The 24323-nt window shown below is 41.7% G+C and overlaps 2 protein-coding genes across 6 annotated transcripts in view; one reads left to right on the top strand and one right to left on the bottom strand.

Moving 5' to 3' along the window:
- The window catches only part of IPPK (inositol-pentakisphosphate 2-kinase), a 50128-nt gene extending 35264 nt beyond the window's left edge, over positions 1 to 14864 (top strand). For both annotated transcript variants that reach the window (XM_004322093.4, XM_019940467.3), the window contains 2 exons: positions 9684 to 9763; positions 12148 to 14864. In XM_004322093.4, coding sequence (XP_004322141.2) covers positions 9684 to 9763; positions 12148 to 12373 — 306 coding nt within the window. In that variant the 3' untranslated portion in view covers positions 12374 to 14864. The remainder of the gene's footprint in view (positions 1 to 9683; positions 9764 to 12147) is intronic.
- Positions 3617 to 24323, bottom strand: part of CENPP (centromere protein P) — a 234678-nt gene continuing 213971 nt past the window's right edge. For 2 of the 4 annotated variants that reach the window (XM_033857781.2, XM_033857783.2), the window contains 4 exons: positions 16589 to 16668; positions 15370 to 15461; positions 14908 to 15026; positions 3617 to 14049 (listed from right to left, as the gene is read on the bottom strand). In XM_033857781.2, the coding sequence (XP_033713672.1) occupies positions 13978 to 14049; positions 14908 to 15026; positions 15370 to 15461; positions 16589 to 16668 (363 nt within the window). In that variant the 3' untranslated portion in view covers positions 3617 to 13977. Of the gene's footprint in view, positions 15027 to 15369; positions 15462 to 16588; positions 16669 to 24323 lie in introns of all 4 variants that reach the window. The other 2 variants (XM_019940471.3, XM_019940472.3) reach the window with 1 other exon arrangement.

The following is a 24323-nucleotide window of genomic DNA, read 5'->3' as shown; positions in this document are numbered from 1 at the left end:
AATGGGAGTCAGCAAACTTTTTCTATAAAGGGCCAGACACCACAGCTCTCATCCCAATCTAGAAAACTGATACTGGTGCACAATGGCTTGGAATGGGCTGCAAGGGCCCATACGGTGATTGCTATGGGCAAGGCACAGGAGTCTTATCTGGAAGGTAGAGGAGGGTATATCCAGGGGGTCTGGTTTGGGGTTGACAAAATGTGCTTAGGGCTTCTTTCCAAGTTCTGCTTTTACATGATCTCTGGACCCCTAAACTGATGGTTCTCAGTCCTAGCAGATCCAACACTCTTTTTCTATAGCAAATACTGTAACTCCCCCTTTACTATCTTGAAATGAAATTCATAGATAATATAACCTACCTAAACACATCTTAACTGTAATATAGATTTTTTTTGTTTTTGTTTTTTTTTTTTTGCGGTACACAGGCCTCTCACTGTTGTGGCCTCTCCCGTTGCGGAGCACAGGCTCCAGACGCGCAGGCTCAGCGGCCATGGCTCACGGGCCCAGCCGCTCCGCGGCATGTGGGATTTTCCCGGACCGGGCACAAACCCCTGTCCCCTGCATCGGCAGGCGGACTCTCAACCACTGCGCCACCAGGGAAGCCCCTGTAATATAGTTTTAACTGTAATATAAATGGGGAGGAAAAAAAAGGCAAGTATTTTGTCATAAAATAACATGTATTTAAATTAAAAAAAAAAAAGGCAGGGGTGGCAGAGAGTAAATGCTTTAGGCTTTGGCCATCTGGTCTCTGTTGTAGCTACTTAGCTCTGCCATCATAGCTCAGAAGCAGCCAGAGACAAATATAAATGAGCATGGCTGCGTTCTAGTAAACCTTTATTTACAAAAACAGGTGGCAGGCTGGATTTTGCCCCTGGCCTGTAGTTTGCTGACTTCTGTTCACTTTTGCTTGTTAGTTTTTATATTCATTTTTTTCTCTGTTGGTTTGGGAGTTAGACATTCTGCTACTGTCATTTTTCTGGTTACTTGTTCAATTTGACCATGCATATTTAAAGACTAAAATTAATAATTTAACCCCCACTCCCACCCCAACACCTGCCACACAGACATATAATATTGGGTTGGCCAAAAAGTTCATCTGGGATACTTTAATTCCAGTTATCGCTCCCAATTTATATGCAGTTATTGTCATATAAGTTTTTGTCCTATAACTTTTCTTGGGCATATACCTAGGAGTGGAGCTGCTGGGTCAAGTGGTAACTTATGTTTAACTTTTTCAGGAACTGCCAGACTGTTTTCCAAAATGGCTGTACCATTTTACATTCCCACCAGCAGTGTACAGGATTCCAGTTTCTCCATATCTTTTACAGAACTTGTTACCTGCCCTCTATTTGTCTTATTCTGTTTTTTTTTTTTTAAAAATCACAATTTACAGTATTATTTTTTACAGGTGTTTGTTTAGATCTACCACGTTTACCCATATCTTTGCTTAACATTCTTATATCTCAGATCTTTCCTCTTTTTCCTATAAAAGTTTTATTGTGATATGTTACATACCATACAATTTACCTGCTTAAAGTATGCAATTTGGTGGTTTTTACTATATTCACAGATATGTGTAAGCAGCATCACAGTCAATTTTAGAACATTTTCATCACCTAAAAAAAATTCTGTACCCTTTAGCCATCATCTCCTTATCTCCTCATCCCCAACAGCCCTAAGCAACTACTAATCTACTTAAAAAAATTAATTTATTTATTTTTGGCTGCATTGGGTCTTTGTTGCTGTGCACGGGCTTTCTCTAGTTGTGGTGAGCGGGGGCTACTCTTTGTTGTGGTGCACAGGCTTCTCATTGCGGTGGCTTCTCTTGCTGCGGATCACGGGCTCTAGGAGCGCAGGTTTCAGTATTTGTGGTGCGTGGGCTCAGTAGTTGTGGCTCGCAGGCTCTAGAGCACAGGCTCAGTAGTTGTGGCACACGGGCTTAGTTGCTTTGCAGCATGTGGGATCTTCCTGGACCAGGGCTAGAACCCATGTCCCCTGCATTGGCAGGTGGATTCTTAACCACTGCGCCACCAGGGAAGCCCCCTAATCTAATTTTTATCTCTATAGATTTGCCTATTCCAGATATTGCATATGAATGGAATCATTCAATAGGTGGTCCTTTATGACTGGCTTCTTGCACTTTAGCATAATATTTGCAGGGTTCATGTGTATTGTAGCAGGTATCAATACTTCATTTCTTTTTATGACTGAATAATATTCCATTGTATAGATATACTGTATTTTGTTTATCCATTCATCAGTTTGATGAGCATTTGGGTTGTTTTCACTTTTTGGCTGTTATGAATAATGTTGCTATAAATATGTGTATAAATTCTTCTGTGGACATATTTTTACTTTTCTTGGGCATATACCTAGGAGTGGAGCTCAGGAGCTCAGGAATTTCAGGAACTGCCAGACTGTTTTCCAAATGGCTGTACCATTTTACATTCCCACCAGCAGTGTACAGGTTTCCAGTTTCTCCATATCTTTGACAACACTTGTTACCTGCCCTTTTGATTTTAGCCATCCTGGTGGGTATGAAATGGTATCTCATTGTGGTTTTGATTTGCATTTCCGTGAAGACTAAGAGCATTTTTTAATGTGCTTATTGCCCGTTTGTATATTTTCTTTGGAGAAATACCTATTCAGGTCCTTTGATCACTTTTTAATTATGTTATTTGTTTCATTGTTGAGTTGTAGGGGTTCTGTATATTGTGGATAGTAAGCCCTTAACAGATATATGATTTGCAAATATATTCTGTCAGAGACCTTTTCACTTTTTTGATAATGTTCTTTGTTGTAAAATATTTGCAATTTAAAAACTTTACTTGTTCATTTGAAATATAGTTGATGTACAATATTATGTTAGTTTCAGGTATACTACATAGTGATTTGACATTGCATACATTATGATATGATTACCATGATAAATCTAGTAACCATCTGTCCCCATACACAAAAAAGTTTTTAACTTTGATGAGGTCCAGTTTGTCTGTTTTCTCTTTTGTTGTTTGTGCTTTTGGTGTCATATCTAAGAATTCATTGCTAAATCCAAAGTCATGACTATTTTCCCCTGTTTCTTCAAAGAGTTTTAGCTCTTAAATTTAGTTCTTTGATCCATTTTGAGTTAATTTTTATATATGATTTGAGGTAGAGATCCAAGTTCATTCTTTGTATGTGGATATATAGTTGTCCCAGCACCATTTGTTGAAGAGACTATTTTTTCCCATAAATGTATGGGTTTATTTCTGGATAGTCAATTGTGTGCCATTGATATATATGTCTATACTTAATGCTTGTACTCTGCCTTGATTACTGTTGCTTTTTAGTAAGTTTTGAAATTGTTCTTTTGCAAGATTGTTCTGGCTATTAGGAGCCCCTTGTAATTTCATTATGAATTTTAGAATCAGCTTGCCAAGTGCTACAAGGAAGCCAGCAGAGATTGTGATAGGGATTGTTGTGAATCTGCAGATTGCTTGCATATGGCCATCTTTATAATAGTAAGTCTTCCAGTTCGTTAACATGGGATGCTGTTCCATTTATTCAGATCTTTGTTTTTCTTTCAACAGTCTTTTCAGAGATACATTTTGTACTTTGTTAAGTTTATCCCTGAGTGTTTTCTTTTTGCTGTTGTAAATGAAGTTGTTTTCTTAATTCCATTTTTAGATTGATCATTGCAAGTGTATAGAAATACAATTTGTTTTTGTATATTGATCTTATAGCTTACAACCTTGCTGAATTTATTAGTTCTAATAGTTTTTTACTGAATTTCTTAGGATTTTCTCTATATAAGATCATTTAGAGATAGTTTTACTTCTTCCTTTCCAGTTTGGTTGCCTTTTATGTCTTTTTCTTGCATAACAGCCCTTGGCTAGAACCTTTAGTGCGATGCTAAATGCAAGAACAGACCTGTCTGATTTGTTTCCGGTCTTATTGGGACAGCATTCAGTCTTTCATCATTATGTGTAATGTTAGCTTTGGGCTTTTCGTAGCTATCCTTTATTGGGTTGAAGAAGTTCCCTTCTTTTCTTAAATTGTTGAATGTTTTTATCATGAAAGGATGTTGGATTTTGTCAGATGTCTTTTCTGCATCGATTGATATTTATTATCATGTGTTTTGTTTTTCTATAGATATGACATATTAATTTATTTTTGGATGTTAAAACCAACCTTGCATTCCTGGGATAAACCCCACTTGGTCTATGATTCTTCTTATATATTGCTGGATTCAATTTGCTATAATATTGTTGAGGCTTTTTGTGTCCATTCTCATAAGAGGTATTGGTCTGTAATACTGGCCTTGTCGAATGAGTTGGGAAGTATTTCAGCCTCTTTTTTTTGGAAAGGTTTGAGAAGGACTGATGGTAATTCTTCTTTAAATATTGATATTTGATAGAATTCACCAGTGAAGCCATCTGGGTCTGGGCTTTTCTTTGTAGGTAGTGTTTTGATACCCAGTTAAGTCTCTTTACTTGGTATAGAAAATTGTGCTATTTCTTCTTGAGTCAGTTTTTGTAGTTTGTACCTTTTTAGGAATTTTTCCATTTTATCTAAGTTGTCTAATTTATTGGCCTACAGTTGTTTACAGTTTTCCTCTTCTTCTTGAAGTATATCTTATAGAAGTTACTTTAGTGAATGTCTTTTGGTAAATTCTCTTTGTATCTGTTTATCTGGATATATTTATATTTTGTCATAGTTTTGAAAGGTAATTTTTTCTAGGTACAAAGAAGAGGTTGATTATTTTTTATTAGCATTTAACCATTTTATGCAACATTATCTGACTGTGGATGTTTCTGCTGAGATGTTTTCTGTCAGTCTAACTGTCCTTCCTCAGGAGGTGATTATTTTCTCTATGGTTGCTTTTAAAGTCTCCTCTTTTTAGATTTGACATTTTAGTGCAATGTGATTAGGTGTGGTGTACTTTTAATTTATTCTGCTTGGTGTATGTTGTGCTTTCTCTATTTGTGGATGTGTCTTTTATTAGTTCTGGAAAATCCTCAACCATTTTTCTCTTCACATATTTTCTCTTCTCCATTACCCTATTCTCTTCTTCTGGGACTCTAATTAGATATATATATCAGACCTCATTTTTATCATTTTCTTCAGTTCTACCTTCCCATTCACTGATTCTTTCTTCACCTGTGTCTAATCTGTTCATTCATTTGTTCAATGAGTTTTCCACTTCATTAGTTATATTTTTAGTTTCTCTCAAAGTTCCGTGTGGCTCATTTTCATATCTGTTTGGTATTTTTGATAGTTCCTTGTTGCTTGCCCTCTTTTAAATTCCATCTTTTATTTCTTTAAACAATTTATGAATAGTTGTTTTATATTTCTGTATCTAAGTTACAGTAAAATTTTGGAGGTAAAAAATCTCTTGTTATTTTACTGACTCATCCTTGCTGCTTTGTTTGCTTGGGTTTTTAATTATGTATGATTGTGAGCTCATATTTGTTTGATTTTGATCTATGAGAATCTCGGGGACCTAAATAGGGGATGCTTTCCTCCAGAGGAAATATGGATTCTTGACTTAAGGGAGAAGTCTCAGGTTTAGACCCTGTACTCCATGGCTTATTCCTAGAAACCATGCCTGCACTGACATTGCCTACAGGGCAGCTTAGCCTTCCAATTGCTCCTTGCTCAAAATTCTAGTTTCAGCTCCTGTGGGAGTGAGTGTGAGAAGAGGGGATTGGGTTGGGGATTTCCTTTACCTTCTGCAAGCCTAGCAGTGCATTAAAAGTGTTAACAGGGATATCATTGTTTTGTAGGAGGTGCCTTGGAAGTTCTCCATACACCTAAAAGTGTTGTTCTCCTTAATATGGTCATATAATTAATTGTCATTTATTTGGGTGTTATCTTTAATTTGTTACTGTTAAAAATGTTTACATTCACATTTTTGTACTTTAACCCTTGTGCACTTAAGCATATCTTCCAGAGTGATTCTTAGAAGTTAAATTGCTAGATTTATTTTTTATAGATTGTCATATTGTCCTCCTGAAAAGATTTTGCCAATTTATATTCCTTCTTGTAACAGTCGAGGGTCCTGTTTCCCACATGCCCTCTAAATTACTTGATATTTCTAGTATTTAAAAGTTTAACTTTAATTTTCTAAGCTTTTGTTTCATTAACCACTTGTAATGTTGAAATACAGCACATATAGAAAAGTGCACAGAAAGAGGTAAAGCTCAATGATTTGTCATAAAGAAAACCCTTGGAGAACTACCAGTTAGGTCTGAATATGGAACACTGGCAGCTAATTAGAATCCCTGTTGGTTTCCTGTACAGTTATTCCTCTTGCCTTTCTCCCTCAAGTTAACTATTGTATTGACTTACATACCTATAGTTTAGTTGTTTTTGAACTTTATTATTACAGAATCATGCATATATCTCGTGTCTTGTTTTTTTTTATGTTCTATATAACATGTATAAGATTTACTCATGTTATTGCATGCATTTCCATATTTTCAGTGCTTTGTAGTGATCTATTTAAATGGATATCACCCATTCTACTGTTGATGGATATTTGAGTTGCTCCCAGTTTTGACCATTATGAATAAAGTTTCTGCAAAACATTCTTGTACAGATCTCTTAGTGTACATGCACATATGTTTCTCTTGGGTATATTCCTAGGAGTGGAATTTCTGGGTCAGAGGTGTGAGCATTGAGCATATTTAGCTTTAGTAGGTACTATGAAATAGTTTTACCTGTTTATATTCCCTACAACAGGCTAGGGTAGTTCAACAGACTAGGGGGTTCCTGTGGCCCCATACCCTCTCTGCCACTGGGTTGTGGGTCTTTTAAATTTTAGCCATTCTAGTGAATGTGTAAGGGTAGCTTATTGTGGTAATGAGATTCAACACCTTTTCATATGTTTATTGGCCATTTATATTTTCTTTTCCATGAGGGACCTATTTAAGTTTCTTGCCCAGTTTTTTGTATGGTTGTCTGTCTTTTTCTTATTAGTTTGAAGGAAATCTTTATGTATTCTGGATAGATGCTCATTGTCAGATATGTGTGCTACAGATATCTTCTTCCACTTGCCGTTTTACTCTCTTAATAAAGTCATTTTCAGAAGGGGAGGTCATAATTTTAAGGTCATTTAATTTACATCTTTTTCCTTCTTTAGCAGTCTTTAAGTTTTATCTACCTTAAAGTCACACAGATATTTTAGAAACTTTGTTTTGCCTTTCACATTTGGTGGGTACCTTCTGCAATTGATTTTTGGTATGGCATGAGGTAAGGTTTTATTTTCATATGCGGTTGTCCTAGAATCATAGGAATTGTCCTGATCACTCTAGAGTCATAATGAATCTTGATACCCAGTAGAGTAAATCCTTCTACTTTCTTCAGGAATGTCTTTCTTTTAATTAATGCCTTGGCTCTTCTTGACCTTTTGCTTATCTGTACAAATCTTAGAATCAACTTGTTCAAAAAAAGAAACAGACTCACAGATAACAGAGAATAAATGAGTGGTTATCACTGGGGAGAGGGATGAGGGAGAGGCAAGATAGGGGTTGGGGATTAAGAGGTACAAATTACTATGTATAAAATAAATAAGCTACAAGGGTATATTGTACAACACAGGGAATATAGCTAATAGTTAATAATAGTTATAAATGGTGTATAACTTTAAAAAGTTGCGACTCACTGTGTTGTACACCTGAAGCTTATATAATATTGTACATCAGTATACCTAAAAAAAAAATTTTTTTTTAAAGAATGAACTTTGTTCAGTTCTACAAGGAAAAGCACAACAGACCTTTTGGGATTTTGATTGATTTGGCATTAAAATGATGACAAGAGTTGACATCCATACAATATTAAGGCTTCCAACATGGGCGTTTTCTTTTTATTAGGTGTTATTTAAAGTCTGATAAAACATTTTATGATTGTCTTTAGAGAGATCTTATATTTTATTAGATATATTCCTAGATATTTGATGGTTTTAGATATAGATGGTATCTATGTGGATATATAGGAATGTAATTGATTTTTCTACTTTGACCTCTTTATCTGTCAACCTTGTTGAAGTCACTTACTAATTCTAACAATCTATAGCTTCTGTTGGATTTTCATTATATATAATATATATATGATTATATACAATCATATTGTTTGTGAATTTGATTTTTTTTCTTTCCGATCCTTATACTTTTCACTTATCTATTTTGTTTTGCCTAACTGCATAGTTAATTTTTGTTCCCACTCTCAAAGAGAAAGTATTTACCATTAAGTAAATTGCTTGCTGTAGGTTTTTTTGGGTGTTGCTTAGTTTATTTTTAAAATAAATAACCATTATCAAATTAAGGAAGCTCCCTTCTATTCCTGATTTGTTAAGAGTTTTTATCAGGAGTGGGTGTTGAGTTTTTCAATGCTTTTTCTGTTTCTGTTGAGAAGATCATGTGACTTTTCTCCTATTTTCTTTTAATGTGATTACAGGTATACCTCAGAGATATTGTGGGTTTGGTTCCAGACCACCACAATAAAGCAAATATCTGAATAAAGCGAGTTACATGAATTTTTTGGTTTCCCAGTGCATATCAAAGTTATGTTTACACTATATTAAGTGCACAATAGTATTATGTCTTAAAAAATGTATATACATTAATTAAAAAATATTTCATTGCTAAAATATGCTGACCATCACCTGAGCCTTCAGCAAGTAATCTTTTTGCTGGCAGAGGGTCTTGCCTCGATGTTCACGGCTAATGACTGATCAGGGTAGTGGTCAGGGTGGTGGCTGCTGGAGGTTGGTGTGGCCATGGCAATTTCTTAAAATAAGATACCAGTGAAGTTTAACACATTGGTTAACTCTTCCTTCCATGAATGATTTATCTGAAGTATGAAATGCTCTTTGAAAGCACTTTACCCCCAGCAGAACTTCTTTCAAAATTGGAGTCAGTCCTCTCAAACTCTGCTGCTGCTTTATCAACTAAGTTTACATCATATTCTCAATTCTCTGTCATTACAGCAATCTTAGCAGCATCTTCACTAGTAGATTCCATCTCAAGAAACCACTTTCTTTTTGCTCATCCAGAAGAAGCAAGTCCTCATCCAGTAAAATTTGCTCATAAGATTGCAGCAATTCAGTCACATCTTTGACTTCAGAGTTGAAACACCTGGGTTTGAGTCTAGCCTAGCAGTGCAGAGTGGACAGGTCATTCTATGTCTGTTTCCTTATCCATAAACTGGGACACTAGCAGTGCCTGCCTGTGGGGTTGCTGTGGGGATGAAGTGAGTTAACACACAGTTGGTGATCCCTCTGTTTGCAGTGTCATTCATGGAAGCTGCATGACATTCTAGTGTGCTATGTGATCTGGGGACACTTTGTTGCTCTAAGCAGGGCCTTGGTGTGTGTCTGTATGCCGGTATCTTGAGGTATAGAGTGATATGCTCAGTGCTTTCAGTGTGGCTAGCACATCAATAGCTGACGCCACTTACTGCTTTTTCTTCCAAGGTGGGCTGTGATTGTCTTGCCGAAGACAAGCCCTAGGTCCCAGGTTTTGGAATCAGGGTCCATACACTGCCTGCAGTGAGAGGTCAGAGGGCAGCACTGGCCTCTAATGAGCTCTTTGGGACTGGGTCTTCCTAACCTACCCCCAGGTCTGGGACCAGTTCTTGGACCTCTCCAGTGGGGAAGGGTGTGTGTGGCAATGCCATGGAGCTGACCTCTCCTTCCCCTGCAGGTTCAGCAGTACCGGGTCGCCATGACTGCGAAAGACTGCTCCATCATGATCGCACTCTCTCCTTGTCTGCAGGATGCAAGGTGAGGCACCTGCTACTGTGTCGTGTGTCCTTGGTCTAGCAGGGTTTTGTGGATTGGCAAGAGAGTTGGTGTCCCTATATTTAGAGAGGCTCTGGCAGGATCATGTTTATTAACAGAGGCCAATTTCCAAGGCCTACTCGATATCATGGGGATTATTAACTCTTGCTCTTTAGAAGTTTGTAATACAGTCAAAAAGACATTATTGAGAATAATTTTAAAAGCTTGTTCATTCAAGTTTACTATTATTTTCTAAGAAAATATCTCAAGGGCTTGGATACTGTGGTCCAAATTCCTTTCTCTCAAAGAAAACCCCAAGCTACCATCATGGCTCAGAGGCCCAAGAAGCTGTAGGTTCCTGTGGGCCTTATTTTTCCTCCTTTTACCAGGTCCTGATGTGCCGACCTTTATAGTCATTTCAAAGCCTTTAAAACAACATTCCATTGTTCTGCTTCCTCTTTGCAGCATCTTCTCCTGGACATCATTATCTAGTCCCCTCTCTGCCTTTTTTAGGAATTCAGGATGAACCTGATAATCTTCTCTCAGTGATTAGATGGCATCTTCAGCATTGATCTTCAGGGTGCCAAACCCCACACACAGTTTTGCAGAATGTTTCACAATCATCTGATGTGTGTTCCTGGGTCAAGATGATCTCGTCACTGGCTGCCAGCCACCCGTTTTTCCGATGCTTTTGAACTAAACATTCCCAGGAGTCCTGCTTCTTGGCAGGCACAGAATTGTCCACTTTCTGATAGGAAACACAGAGGGACATTTATAGGGCGTAACTGAAATATTTTTTAAAAAAAAGGTTGTTCTATTTAGTTGAAAACTCTCATTATCCCCTAAGAAAATGCCCCCAGTGGTTAGTGACAGGAATCCGTTTGGATTAAGCAGTGTTGTTAGATGAGAGAAAACCACACAGATGTGATTATCTATTGCCCTTCCTGAAGCAAGGATGCAGTCAGGATACAGAAATGTGAGGGGCTGAGGGCCAGGAGTCCTGACAGCCTTGACCAGCTGCTCAGCAGAAACCGACATGGTGGGAGAGGAGCGGGGACACGTGTCTAGAAACTTCTGAGCCGTGCGATCACCAGTGTCATCCCCAGGGCAGAGAAGCATTTCAGGTGTCAGGAACCTCAGGCCTGGGCTCACTGGAAGCTTGAGGTCAGCAAACGGTCAGACTCTCCTCAGCAGTGGCTCTTGGGCCGTGCTCCCACCAGCCTCTGCGTGATGGACTCCTCTCTTTATTCATGTCATCTTATTGGGTGTTGGTTCTGATGTGATGTGAGGTATCCTATAAAATTGAGGGCCAGATGTTCACTGTCCCAGCCCCGCTGTGTGGAGCTTGGGTTTCAGGCCCTGAGACTGAGACTCAGAAGCAAGACCTTAATTTGTACCCATGTTCTCTGCTGTTCAGGAGGGAGGAGCTAAGACCCCAGCAAATGAGTCAGGGATTCTTTTCCTGTAAATAGTATTTCTGAGCAGGAATTGAGCTAAAGTCTAGGCCTTGATTAGGCTCATTGAATAGGAATGTTTTATCTGCCTTCCCTCTCCCAGGCAGGAGGTTTTGAAATTGGTATTTTGTTTGCTTGTTTTGTTTTTGTAATAATTTTGAAATCTAGAAGAGTAGTACACATGGAGAAACCCGGACTCCTGAGTACTTCTCTCGGGCTAAACTGAGCTCATATAATGTATCTAACCAGTCATCTGGATGTATACTATGTGTCAAGCACTCTGAGAGCTAAGTGATATATGTAGCAATCTTAGTACAAAATTCAGAATTAGCCTGAAAGTGTTTTTTAAGTACAAGTAATTGCTCATATTTCATTATAAGCATACAACTATTACAATATTTAGAAAGACCACAACTAAACCCTAAGAAACAAAACACCAAACACTGCAGATACAATTTGAGAATAAAACGTGAGACTAGATCTCTCTCTCCAAAAGTGAAAAAGTATAAAGGAGCAAGAGTTTCTCACCAGACGCTAAAGGACACGAAAAGAGAAGTCTGTCCTCAACATTTTATCCGTTTGGCTGTTGAATAGCCAGATCTACTTTCCCCATTTTCTTAGGTTTTGTAATACTTGGCTCATGATAAAGTAACTTTCTTAGCATTCGTTTATACTACTGGGATATGGTGAATATCAATCGAGTATTCTACATAATTGCTTTTCCATCTTTCTGCACATTAACTCTCTCTTGTCTGGTGTGCTGGCGGGTATCACAGTAGGTGCCTCTCTTGCAGAAGTTTCTAGCACTAGTACATACAGTTGGCATAGACAGAGATGGAATGCATATTGATGCACAGAATGGGTGCTCTTTGTGGGTTGGGTTGAGAGGATTTGGGAGGTTTGTGTATTCTGAAATTGTTCTTTTGCTTCCAGCTCCGATCAAAGGCCCATTGTCCCTTCATCGAGATCCAGGTTTGCCTTCTCCGTGTCTGTGCTGGATCTTGACCTCAAGCCCTATGAGAGCATTCCTCATCAGTATAAACTGGATGGCAAGATAGTCAACTACTATTTAAAGACTGTACATGCCAAAGACGCCACCGTGATGTCAACTAGGTTCAAGGAAAGCGAAGATTGCACATTAGTTCTCCATAAGGTCTAACTTTTTTCCTGTAGTGGTTTTGAAACTTGAACATAGAATGTGAAGGTTGAATGATAGAGTTTCTGTTGTGTTGGGTGACTTTTGGCTGTGAATGTTTTTGCTTTTCAACCCCTGTTCAGGTGGGACTGCCTCTGGGAGACACAGAATGGAAGAGCACTAGAGACATCTTCCAGGGCAAGGAATGTTGGACGTGAGCCCAGCAGTGTGCTGTGTCCAGGAGGCCCCTCTGGGCAGTTCTCCCTTTCCACGCAGGGCTCACGTCTAATCTCTAAAAAGCCTTATAAGACCCAAGGTTTGGATCTCCTACCACCAGAATCCTAACACAGAAAACTTGAATTGTCACATATACCTTAGAGTTTGGACTTTTAAGAAAACACAGATACTACTGGAACTTTCCCAGCTGAGTTACTTGGTCACTTTTCCAATGCAAGCCATGTGTCAGCACAGGTTTAGTGGTTCCCTGCTGTGGAGAGCAATAAGTTGTTGATATGGACATCAGTTTTGAGCAGTGGACTCAGAGTCCCTGTGGAGATGCCATACCCACCACTCTGCACAGGGTCAGCAGGGAGCGTGGCACTCAGGGCAGGGGTTGACACCACTCATGCGAGCACTGACTTTTTTTTTGTGCTGAATGATTTTATCCTCTTTAACTTCAGGGGAGACAAGGTGTTCTTTCCCACCTGAAATTGCTGCTGTGGGAGCTGGAAGCAGAGCTGCAACTCTGAGCTGCTGTGCCCAGCGTGGGTGTCATGGGGTGGCTGTGCTCCTGCCAGCTCTGGGTTCCTGGCATTTTTGGGTGTTTGGGAAACCTCAGCTACTTCTGCCAGAGCCAGCATCGAGTTTTCCCTCCTTCCCCATACCTGTTCCTCCCTTGGGTTTCACTAAGATGTGTGGTGTTAGTGGCCTTGAGTGGTGCTGGACCACCTCCCCATCGGGGCTGCCCAAAGCCCTGCTTCTGCAAGACTCCTGGCTGGCACTATGAGGGTTCTTGTTGGGGTCACCAAAAGTGTGCCCAGCTGCTATGAAAACTGTTGGGAATCTTGGCTTCAGTTTTTTATTCTATGGTAGGTTGTATAGATTATTTATATCATCATTTTGAGGGACTAATGAAGGCTTATTGTAATATAATATTAGTGAAACCATGGGATTGTATGAAAATACTACACAAAAAATAAGAATATTTTGCTGATTGTAAATTTTTGTGGGGAATTTTGTGATAAATTGAGAATTATGCTTATTAGAATCAAGCCAGCTCTTCCAGAATTTATTCTCCAATTCTGTCCTATCATTTACTTCTTACTACCATTTACCACTTACTACTTAATTTTACACTCAGAGGTTCAAAAACATATTCAAATGACACACATTTCTCATTCATGTGGTGTGTTGGGGTACAGGGGCTTTGGAGATTCCACTCATAGGGATGTGCATGGAGCCGCGTTCTCATGGTCAAGTTGCAGGCTCCAGAGTGTGTGGAAGTAGGCAGCTTCCAGAGTTGTTTTGGCCTGAGGTTCCTTGTTGCTGGCCTGGGGTGAGGATGGTCTTGGCCAGGGTGTGCAGAGGACCCTGAGTGCCTGTGTGCAGAGCTCTGGAACGCCAGCTCCTCAAGGAGGTGGGCTGGGTAGCCTCCTGTTGCCTGTCCTGGCTGGTCTGGACTGTCTGAAAACCATCACCCTCTACTTGGGAGGAAGAGGTGATAGATGAGTGTCCCCTGCTAGGGGGTCTTGACCCAACCCTTTGCTCTTACACTCCACCACGGCCCCTGCTCTGAGGCTTTCATTTGATCGAAACAATGTTTTCACCCATTCTACTTTAAACTGGCAACTCAGGTCAGTGCAGCACTTAGACTCTGGGGGACTTTAATGAAAACACTGTTTCTTCTGTGCAGAGGGACCAGGGGTGCTAAGGTCCTGTGTGAAGGGACAGTGCCGTATTTGCTGTCTTACTGTGTTTTTTATGCTAACCGCTCTACTTTTTTTGTGGAAGACCAAGAAGAGTGAATGTCAGAGGACTTGCTGCTGAGAGGTGCTGTGAAAGCCTCCAAGTGCTGCTTTCCAGAGCCAGGAGGCGAGGAGGGTGGTGTGGCTCCCCAGAGGTTTCTGAGGGATGTCTAAGAGATGAGGCTGCATTGGCAAGCCCTCCAAGAGTCCCTAGGTGGTGGGTGACAGGAGGAGGGCCGACCTTTGAGATGGGCTGGGGCCACCTCTGCCCTCATATTCATACCATGGGGGGCGCACAGTGGCTCCCCACATCCCAAGGTGGGCAGCCACTCCTGTACTTCCTCAGATGTTGAGTTTACTTTTAAAAATACACTATATGTGTCACTTATTTGGTATTTTGAATTTAAATAACTATTTATTTTTTATGTCCTGACAACTTATATATAATGTGCCATAGCTGCATAAACATGTTCTAGAGGTAAGGTTTCTAAGTGGAAAAGAGCAAATTTTTATATTCAATAAAATCACATGCCTCCAGGTGCAGCATCTTACTTCTACGTGTAGTTTTTCACTGTTTGGGAACTAGTTGCTTGCCTCTGTGTGAAGTGATTTAATCAGACTTTCCAGAGTGGCTTCAATGCCCAGCACGCCCAGTAGGGTTCGGAAGCTGAGAGGAGCAGTTTCTATGACTCCGTTCTTGTCCAGTTCCAGGGCTGTAAAGAAAACAAACTGGGTGAGAAACTTCACCGAGACAATGCCCTCATTCTCTGCTGGCCACACTGAATGGGAAGGCAGGACGACTGAATCATGACCTTGAACAGAGCACTTACCCAAAGGCCTGCGGCAGAGACATTGAGCGCTCAGCCTAGGAGGGCCGTGGGGGAGCAATCCCCCTTGCCTGTGCTTTTTGAGTGATTATGGACAAAAATATTTTGAAAACTGATTTAAAAAGTACATTAATGAAATTTTTGACTTTTGATTCTTGCCATATAAACCCAGATGAAATAAGTAGGTGTCTGTGTTGAGCATAGTGAGAAATCACCAGAACATCCCTACCTTGCAGCGGCACTTTGGTGAGAAGATCCAGCTTTGGCAAAACCTTCCCTTCTTCATCTATTTGTATCCTCCAAACAATTACTAGTTCAAACCTGAAAGAGGTAAGATGCATTGCTAAGTGCTCTTGAAATCAGACTAAACTGTATGCAGCACCTGCCTCTCTCTAGAGGAGAGGATGCCCACCCAGGCAGGAGTGCTGCTGTCCTCCCAACCATCCTGGGAGTTCCTGCCCTTCCCCAAGGCCGTGCTCAGACTCTCCTGATATTAAAGACCCACAGATGAAGAGAGAATATGGCCAGTGAAACATGAAAAGATGTTCAACATCATGAACAAACAGGAAAATGGGAACTAAGACCATAGTAAGATACTGTTTGTACCCACTGCATATTAGCGTGATCATACAAGTGAAGTACAGGATATAGAGCAATAAGAGCTTAAAAATTACTGGTGGGAAACATAAATTGATACACTACTTTGAAAAGAATTTGGCAGTGATAGCTGAATCTGCCCTATGACCCAGGAATTTCACTTCTAGGTATATGCCTAAGAGAAGCTTGTGTACTTGTGTGCCAGAGGACATGAACAGGAATGTTAGAAATAGTGGAAAATGATGAATAACCCAAATGCCCAAGACCTGAAGAATGCAGAAATACATATATTCACCTAATGGAGTGTAAGCACTGAATATGAATGAACAACAGCTACATGCACCATCAGAGGTGAATTTTGGAAATAATGTTGAATAAGGCAAGTTCCAGAAGCTTACATAGCTACAACACCATTTTAAGAAGCAAAACATCTTTAGGCACAGGTCACAGAAGCACATCCTGTCCATGTGCACATAAAGGTGCCCATGGTGGGTGGAGGGAGACCCAGATGAGTTCTCCCCTCACTCAGTGCTTGCTGACTCCCCACATTTCTTGAAATAAGTTGGTGAAAATAGAGCTCCACCCCTCGTGGCCTCCCCTCCTTGGCCTCCTAAGGACCCCAGCAGTGAGACTGGCACCTTTTCCTTACAGACCCCGTCTGTGTTTAGAGTCCCCACATGGTCCCCCTTGTGCTCTCCTGCCATCGGCTGCTTATCTGTTATGACTCCACAGACATATCTCAAGATGTCAGTTAGGTGGTTTACATTTGTTTTCTATTTGTAATCCTCATTTTTAACAGGAAACAACCGTCTGGGTGTTGGGGAGGGACTTGGTGGGGCCTGTGCACTCACCCTGGTCGGCTGGGGTTCCTGATGCCCATGCAGCTGGAGGAGGCCCCCTCTGAAAGGTGCACAGCCTCTGGGTACTTTTCCTGTGGGGAGAAGAAACGGTTAGAGAAATCTTTGGGGCGCAGGGATGCTGTTCCAGGTGACTGAAAAGAAGCAAGAAACCCTTTTCAGGTGTGTCTCGCATTCCCTGAAAGTCTTTAATTTTCAGGTGTGCCATTTTCTCATCCAGGCATCATGGCGTCCTGGCCATGGCCGTCCCCACTCCTGCCTTCTGTGGTCATCAGCACTGCCTGTTCTAGATCTCCACTGACACACAGCCTCCAGGATTCCACACCATCAAGTGCCCAGTGTTAACAGGTTACAGAACTCCATTCTGATTTCACTGGCTTGTCTACCCAGGGCCCCACAGCGTTTGGCCGACCTGCTTCCTTTGTCTGTGTCTTGTGACCTGGACAGCTTGAGGAGGCTGGTCAGGTATGCCGGCCAGCTGACCCACCAAGGTGATGGTGATCCTGATGACTGAAGTGAGGTGCTGTCTGCCAGGTTTCTCATTGTAAAGCAAATGTTTTTCTCTAGAGTGCTAGCATTTGGCCTTAAAAGCCTTTCAAACTGAGGCCTGTGGGCTGGTTCCCCACCACAGTGGATGCTTCCACCATCTGTCCTCACACTTGCTGCCGAATGGCCCTAGCCTGCATATTGGTAACTGTGGGCACTTGGCTCCTGCACAGCCCGCACGGGGCCACCTGGACTCTCCCAGTGACCTGTGTGTCTCCCCCAGGCATGGTGTCTGGCTATTCTGGATAATAGGGTTTCAGGGAGCGTGCTCTGCTAAGAGTTAGCTTCATGATGAGATCGTGTACCATTTTAGAGTCAAAAGTATCCTCTCTAAAATGGAAATGAAGTCGAATTTCACGAGTTTCTAGGCTTGCAACTCTAAAGTAGGGTTGGCTTTTCCCTCCATGTAATGTAATAGTTCTGGAAATGTCTGCTTCTATTATTTGTAGGGGGCTCTGGGAACCTCTAGTATTAGACTTGACTTGTAGATCGTTAGAATAACAAAGCTTTGCAAGAATCTGAACAGAATGTTCACAACAAATAGAGTAATGAGTGGCCCCATCTTCTCAATTCTTGGAAAAACTTATTTTTGTTTGTTCTTGTGAGAACAGATTGCGCAGTTGGGGTGATATGATAGAGACTAAAAGTAGGCTCCACAGTAAGATTCTAAGTTCCAAAAGGGTCAGCTTTTGAAAGACACATTTTCTTTCCCTCTTCTCACAGCTCCTGCTGTAGAAACGGACACCTGGACTGATGCTGAAATCACATGTAAGCCCGGCCATGTCCCAAATCCAAACCCAAACCCAGCCATCGTGGCTGCCCCAAACCTCATGGAAGGAAAGTGAGGTGCGGCTTCCTCTGAGAAATGTCTGATCTAGCAGCCAGTCAGAGAAACCCCTCCTCCTGCAAGAGAAGGGGCAGGGCTGGAACTGTGGGTGAGCAGAACTTGCCTGCTTCAGAGGATGGGGCCTTCCTGAGGATGCAGGTACTTGATGGGCTGAAGAAAATCAGCTCCTGTCAAATGAGGTCTTGTGGGGACAAAGACGTGTCATAACCTTTAAAGGGCCAGCCACATATCAGTGAGTTTGTTGCCAGCGTGTGAGGCCAGTGTTCTCAGACCCCTGTGTGAGAAAGATGCTGATGGAGCAAGAACACGTCCAAACACCAAGCCATTCTGACCAAAGGCTGGGTTGGGCCTGGTTTAAACTTAGATGATTTCTAATTTCAGCGAAATAGTTTTTATGAGAAAATGTATACCTAAGTTTTTAAAATGGAAAGACTGCTGGGTGATTTTTAAACCTCAGGCTCTTCTAAATTAATAACAGCTGTATGAGGAATGTAAAGGAGAACATGTGAATGTGGCAGTGTAACTTCCAGGCTGAGCTGGAAGCACATGGCCTGGGCCAGTTCCAGCCTGAGGCTCAAGGGCTTGGTCTGCTTCCAAGCAGACCTCACAGCCTCTCTAGGCCTTTTCCTCATGAGCAAAAGGAGGGTTTAGATTAGAAACTTTCTCTAAAAAAAATAAAATTTACTCTCTTTAGTTTTTAAAATAAAAAACCAAAAGTAGAAACACTAACGTTAGGAAGAGATCAGGCATTTAGTATGTGTTTCTGGAGACCTTTTAGGGGCTTGTGTGGAAAGTTCCTTTTTATACAAGTTAATAATATTGCCCTGTTTATCCAGCTTCATTCACTTGTCTGGTGACCTCAAATATTCAAAGCTGACAGGAAGAAAGCAACTAAAGGCTGAAGAGTAGCCCAGAGACGCAACATAAAAAGCACAGTCTAGATACCGTCAAAGATAGTTAGAAATACAAAGGGTGGGTCTCGTCCACATGAGACATGTACAGGTGGCTTTGAGGGAGAAGACAGATAAGTTGTGAAATGTGATACAACTCTAAATGCAAAGTGGGCCTGAGGTCATAGCATAAGATCAGCATATTTCAATAGCGATTGAAAGTTTTACATATTACCATATTTGACATTCAGAAAAGCCAACTGAATCACCAAGAAAGGATTAAGATGATGTACTCTGATAAGGCAGCAATCTGGCCAATATATTTTAGAATATTTAACATGAAAAAATAGCTTCACACAAAAAAAGTTGACTGGAAAGTTATCAGCCTGACCTGGAAAGCACCTTAGATACTTCACATGCTGCCACTGGTGAAACTAAGGTCGAGGTCTGGTACATAAAGGGAGCAAATGGGAGGCCTGTGCTTCCCAGTGTTGTTGGGAAGGCTGGGAACAGGCTGCATGGTGCGGGTCCTTTGCACACACTGGGCCTGTCAGCCTTCCATAGGAAGCTTGTTCTAAGCGGTGATTCAAAATGGATGTTTATTTAGCTGCTTGCCATATGCCTGGACTTTTCAGTCAAGAACTCTCCTGGTGTTTATGATAGAAAAAATGGTAGCTGTGAGAAAGTTGCCAATTTGTTATTCATCCCAGTTTTCTACCTGAGATCTACTCTGCTGTTGGAATGGCTGCTGGATGCTGGTCCAAAGGGAAGAGAGTTTTAAACAGAACTTTAGAGAAAACCAGCCTTGTGTTACGGATCAGTCATACCATCCCGCTTCACCCCCCACCCCCACTTAAATGAATGCGAAACCTTGAGTCTTTAGTTTAAATGTACCCCTGAGTGTCCATAGATATACTAATTCATCTTGACTTTAATATTTTCCCAAAGATTATGTCTGTCTGATTCAGTAATTTTTTTCCCTAAACTGAGGTATAATTCACATTAACAAAATTCACTCCTTTAAAGTGTATAATTCAGTGAGTTTTGGTATATTCACAAGATTATGTAACCATCACCAGTTTCTAACTGCAGAACATTTTCAGCCCCTCCTCCCCCGCCCCCGCCCCGTAAAGAATCCCTGTTCCCTTTAGTTACTGTGCTGTTGGGGAGAGGTGGGCATGGGTAGGAAGATGTGGGACTCCCAACACAGGTCAGTCTGTGGAAGTGCCCATGATGATGGCAGAGGTGGAGGCCAGGTGTGGGGCAGGGAGCATAGGCAAGGCTCAGGGAGGAGGGAGTGGTTGACTATGGGGCTCCCTCTGTGGTGCTGGGACAAAGGTGTTGGTGGGGCCGTGAGGAATTGTGCTGGATTCTGGTGGATGAAGAAGAATCCAGGATGAGGAAGGACACAGACACAGGCTGTTCCACAAGGAGCGCTTGTTGCCAGGAGAAGCAGGGAAACAGTGGAGCTGCCAGTGAGGGATATGAGGTGCTGGAATTGGGTGTGTGCAGATGGGAATGGGTACAAAGGATGATGGCCAATCCTCAAATCATCATGGCATTGGGACAGACTTAGGTGGATGGTGGCAGAGGCAGCTGATAAAGTTAATTTGTAAATCAGGACCCATAAAATGGAAGTTACCCCTGAGGCCTGGCCCACGGCACACATCTAAAGCTAAGTCAGCCTGCATATCTGGACAACACCTAACCCCAATCACAGTCCTCCAATTCAGCTTTAATGAGCTCACTACACCCTAGAAAATGGGATCTCCTAGCCAATCCTGCCTTGTTTTTGTGTGGGCTCTTTAACAAGTCTATAAAACTCCCTTGGGAACAGTGTTCCCCTGCTTGTGAGGCCCTGGACTTCCCCAATTCATGGATTTTTTTCATTTGAATAAAACACATCAAACTTGTTACTAAATTGTATTAGTATTACACTTGACACAGTACACAGACTCCAAGTTGCTGGGTGTAGGAAAAGGAGGGAGAGCCCATCTGCCTGTAGGCCTGGGTTGGGGCATCACCTGTAGCAGCTCTAGGCTGGGGGCCTGTGCAGCTCTGGGAGGGTGTGCGGCCAGAGTCAAGATAGGCATCCACACTGTGCCCCACACGCAAAAATCCTGAGACAACTGTTCCAGTTGTTCCCAACATCAGAAGGCTTAGAAATGCCTACAACATCCGCACTTAGAAGACAATTGTGCTCTTATTTTAAAGATGAAGCTAACAAACGTTAAGTGGTTCCTCTGCCAGTCACAGGTGCAGTTTCTTTTTTTTTTTAAACATCTTTATTGGAGTATAGTTCCTTTACAATGGTGTGTTAGTTTCTGCTTTATAACAAAGTGAATCACCTATATGTATACATATATCCCCATATCCCCTCCCTCTTGTGTCTCCCTCCCACCCTCCCTATCCCACCCCTCTAGGTGGTCACAAAGCACTGAGCTGATCTCCCTGTGCTATGCGGCTGCTTCCCACTAGCTATCTAGTTTACATTTGGTAGTATATATATGTCCATGCCACTCTCTCACTTTGTCACAGCTTACCCTTCCCCCTCCCTGTGTCCTCAAGTCCATTCTCTATGTTTGCGTCTTTATTCCTGTCCAGGTGCAGTTTCTTTACACACATTTTACATCTATATAATCACAGATGTCACATATGATGTTATGGAGTGAACAAGTGTACCATTTTGGGGCCTCTGAGGCCATTCTGCCCGGGTGGGACCCTCTGTTATCTCCCTGCAGGCTCACTCACAACCATTACACCCACAGTCAGTCGTCCGTTTCTAGAGCGAGCAGTAGATAAGATACCCATCACCCCTGGACACTCAGTGGGCATTTCCCGAAATGGGGCCATCTTCCTGCTTTACCAAAACATAACATTCCAACCAGAAAATTTCAGATGTCCCCAGCTCCCCTCTGTTCCCATCATAGCCCCTGCCCCCACCCCCAATCTCCAGTCGGTCCCTGCTTCAAGTCTTGGCGGTTTGGAGAGTGAGACCTCTTGGGCTGCAGATGGGCCTCAGCCCAGGTCTGACGTCGCCTCATGATGCTACATCAGGAGTGCCACAGAAATGCTGCTGTGCTTTTGGGGTGACCCAAAAGTCACCCTTTTCCCTCTGTAACTGGTATTTTCCAAGGGGACATCATGAGACCAGGCCACTGTCTGGCTCCTCAGTCAGATGTCCACTCACCAGCCTGGGCCTGCTGCTGCCTCACAGCTGAGTCAACCACATGAGCGTTGCCAAAGGGCGACAGTCTGTCTCCATCATTCCTTCCACATTGACGAGAAGATTTCCACCAGAAGAACGAGCTTTTACTTCTCCCTTATTTATTTATTTTGTATCAGTATTGACCCTAATTTATTCAACAGGTATCAGTGTTTCTCCAAGGAGCTAAGACCTGGGCTTATTGCTCCTGGGGCTTCAGTGCATCCAGGCCCTCTCAGGGGAAAGAGCTTGGTAAGACAGGTTGGTGTGACACATGCACACACCATAGCCCCTTCAGAATCCTTCTGCACATGCATATTAACAAGCAGGCGATCACCCCAACACCTCAGTCCACCCCTCAGAATTCTCTAGCCTTCTTTCTTCTGTGGCTCTAAAATCACTCTATTCCTAGGAAGGAATAAAGTTTACACGTATAATCCTTCTACAACTTCCCTGTTTAGAATGGAAAGGGGAAGGTTAGACAAGCAAAATCAGTCATATATACAGCCAAGAAACATACACCATGCAATCAATCTGAAGGCAAGTGTACCCTTAAAAGATCAACCCCATTAAGATTACTAGACAGTAAGCATCACTTCAGGTGGGGATACATGTCCAAACAGTAGTTCTGTTTTTAAGATTGTTTATTTCATTCTAAGCTAATTGGGTAGCAACTGTATGCTTTTAAATGTAGTCTGTTCCCTCCTAGACTGATAATTAAAAAGGCAAGCCAAGTTGGTTTCTTTTAAAATAGTCAGAAATGATAATTAAGAAGCTGAACACACACACACATATAAACATAATCAATGCTAGAAACTCTTTAGAGGTAATTTCACAACTTTCTCTTCATAAAGTTTTTAATATGTAATTATGCAAGCAAAATAATGAAATGCAAGCAGATGATGAAAGTAATATTCCAGATATTCACTGGCAATTTTATCATTACTAAGGTTGAAACTCTCTCATTATTTCATAAATCTCAAAGTAATGTCCAAAGCATTGAAACTGATTATAATTTAAAGTAACTATGGTCTAATTAAAATTTTTTCATTGAATCACAGACTTTTTGAGTTTTTAAGGTGTTTAGTTTCTTTTTCAAAAGACAAATTACACACCCATACTGCCACACACAATTTATCGATCTCTTAACATTTGCAGGCCCTATGCACTTGACGTGCATTAGCTCATCAAATGTTCACAGCAGTCATATGAAACCATTGGTATAATGCCCATTTAACTGAAACTGAGGGGACTTCCCTGGTGGCACAGTGGTTAAGAATCCGCTTGCCAATGCAGGGGACACGGGTTCAAGCCCTGGTCAGGGAAGATCCCACATGCCGCGGAGCAACTAAGCCCGTGCGAAACAACTACTGAGCCTGCGCTCTAGAGCCCGCGAGCCACAACTACTGAGGTCTGCATGCCTAAAGCCCGTGCTCCCCAACAAGAGAAGCCACTATGCAATGAGAAGCCCACGCACCGCAACGGAGAGTAGCCCCCACTCACTGCAACTAGAGAAAGCCTGCGCGCAGCAACGAAGACCCAACGCAGCCAAAAAAAATAAGTAAATAAATTTAAACAAATAAATGGAACTGAAGCTTGAAAAATTAAGATACTTGCTCAAGATTGCACAACTAGTAAACTGATTCAAACCTAAGGAAATAGGTTTCCAAAACCTGAGCTCATAAAAATTCTACCATTTAACATTTCTAAATTCAAATATAGTTGTAATACACAGGTCAAGTGTGATTACAATCAACTTGTAACAGAATTCATGCTGGCAACTGATTTTGATGGTAGCAACAGAAACATTTTTGTTGGGAAACATAATAGCCCCTACAGGTTTGTTCATATATTCCATGTGGTATAAGACTTAAGTCCCCAACAGTAAAGGGCTCCTGATCTAGTGAAAGCAACTTGTTGTGTCTATTTTTTTTGAGGGGTGGGAGGGGGTGGCCCACACCATGTGGCTTGTGGATCTCAGTTCCCCAGCTAGGGACTGAACCCCGGCCACAGCAGTAAAAGCCCGGAATCCTAACCACTAGGCCACCAGCGAACACCCCTGTGCTTATTTTTATTAGAAGTCCACAGTTTTCTCTCCAGAGGAGTCAGGTTGCAGAGTCCAGGCCCTTTCTGGAGGTTCCTAGCTTTTTCACATAGGCCTTCTGTCAGGGTGAGGACGGACTGACTCTCATATAGACTTTCTACTAATTCTTCTCCTATCCATAGTCCCTCTATCAGAGC

The sequence above is a fragment of the Tursiops truncatus genome, chromosome 6 (genome assembly GCF_011762595.2).
Source record: "Tursiops truncatus isolate mTurTru1 chromosome 6, mTurTru1.mat.Y, whole genome shotgun sequence".
NCBI lineage: Eukaryota > Metazoa > Chordata > Mammalia > Artiodactyla > Delphinidae > Tursiops > Tursiops truncatus.
This window is presented reverse-complemented; position numbering and strand designations above follow the sequence as displayed.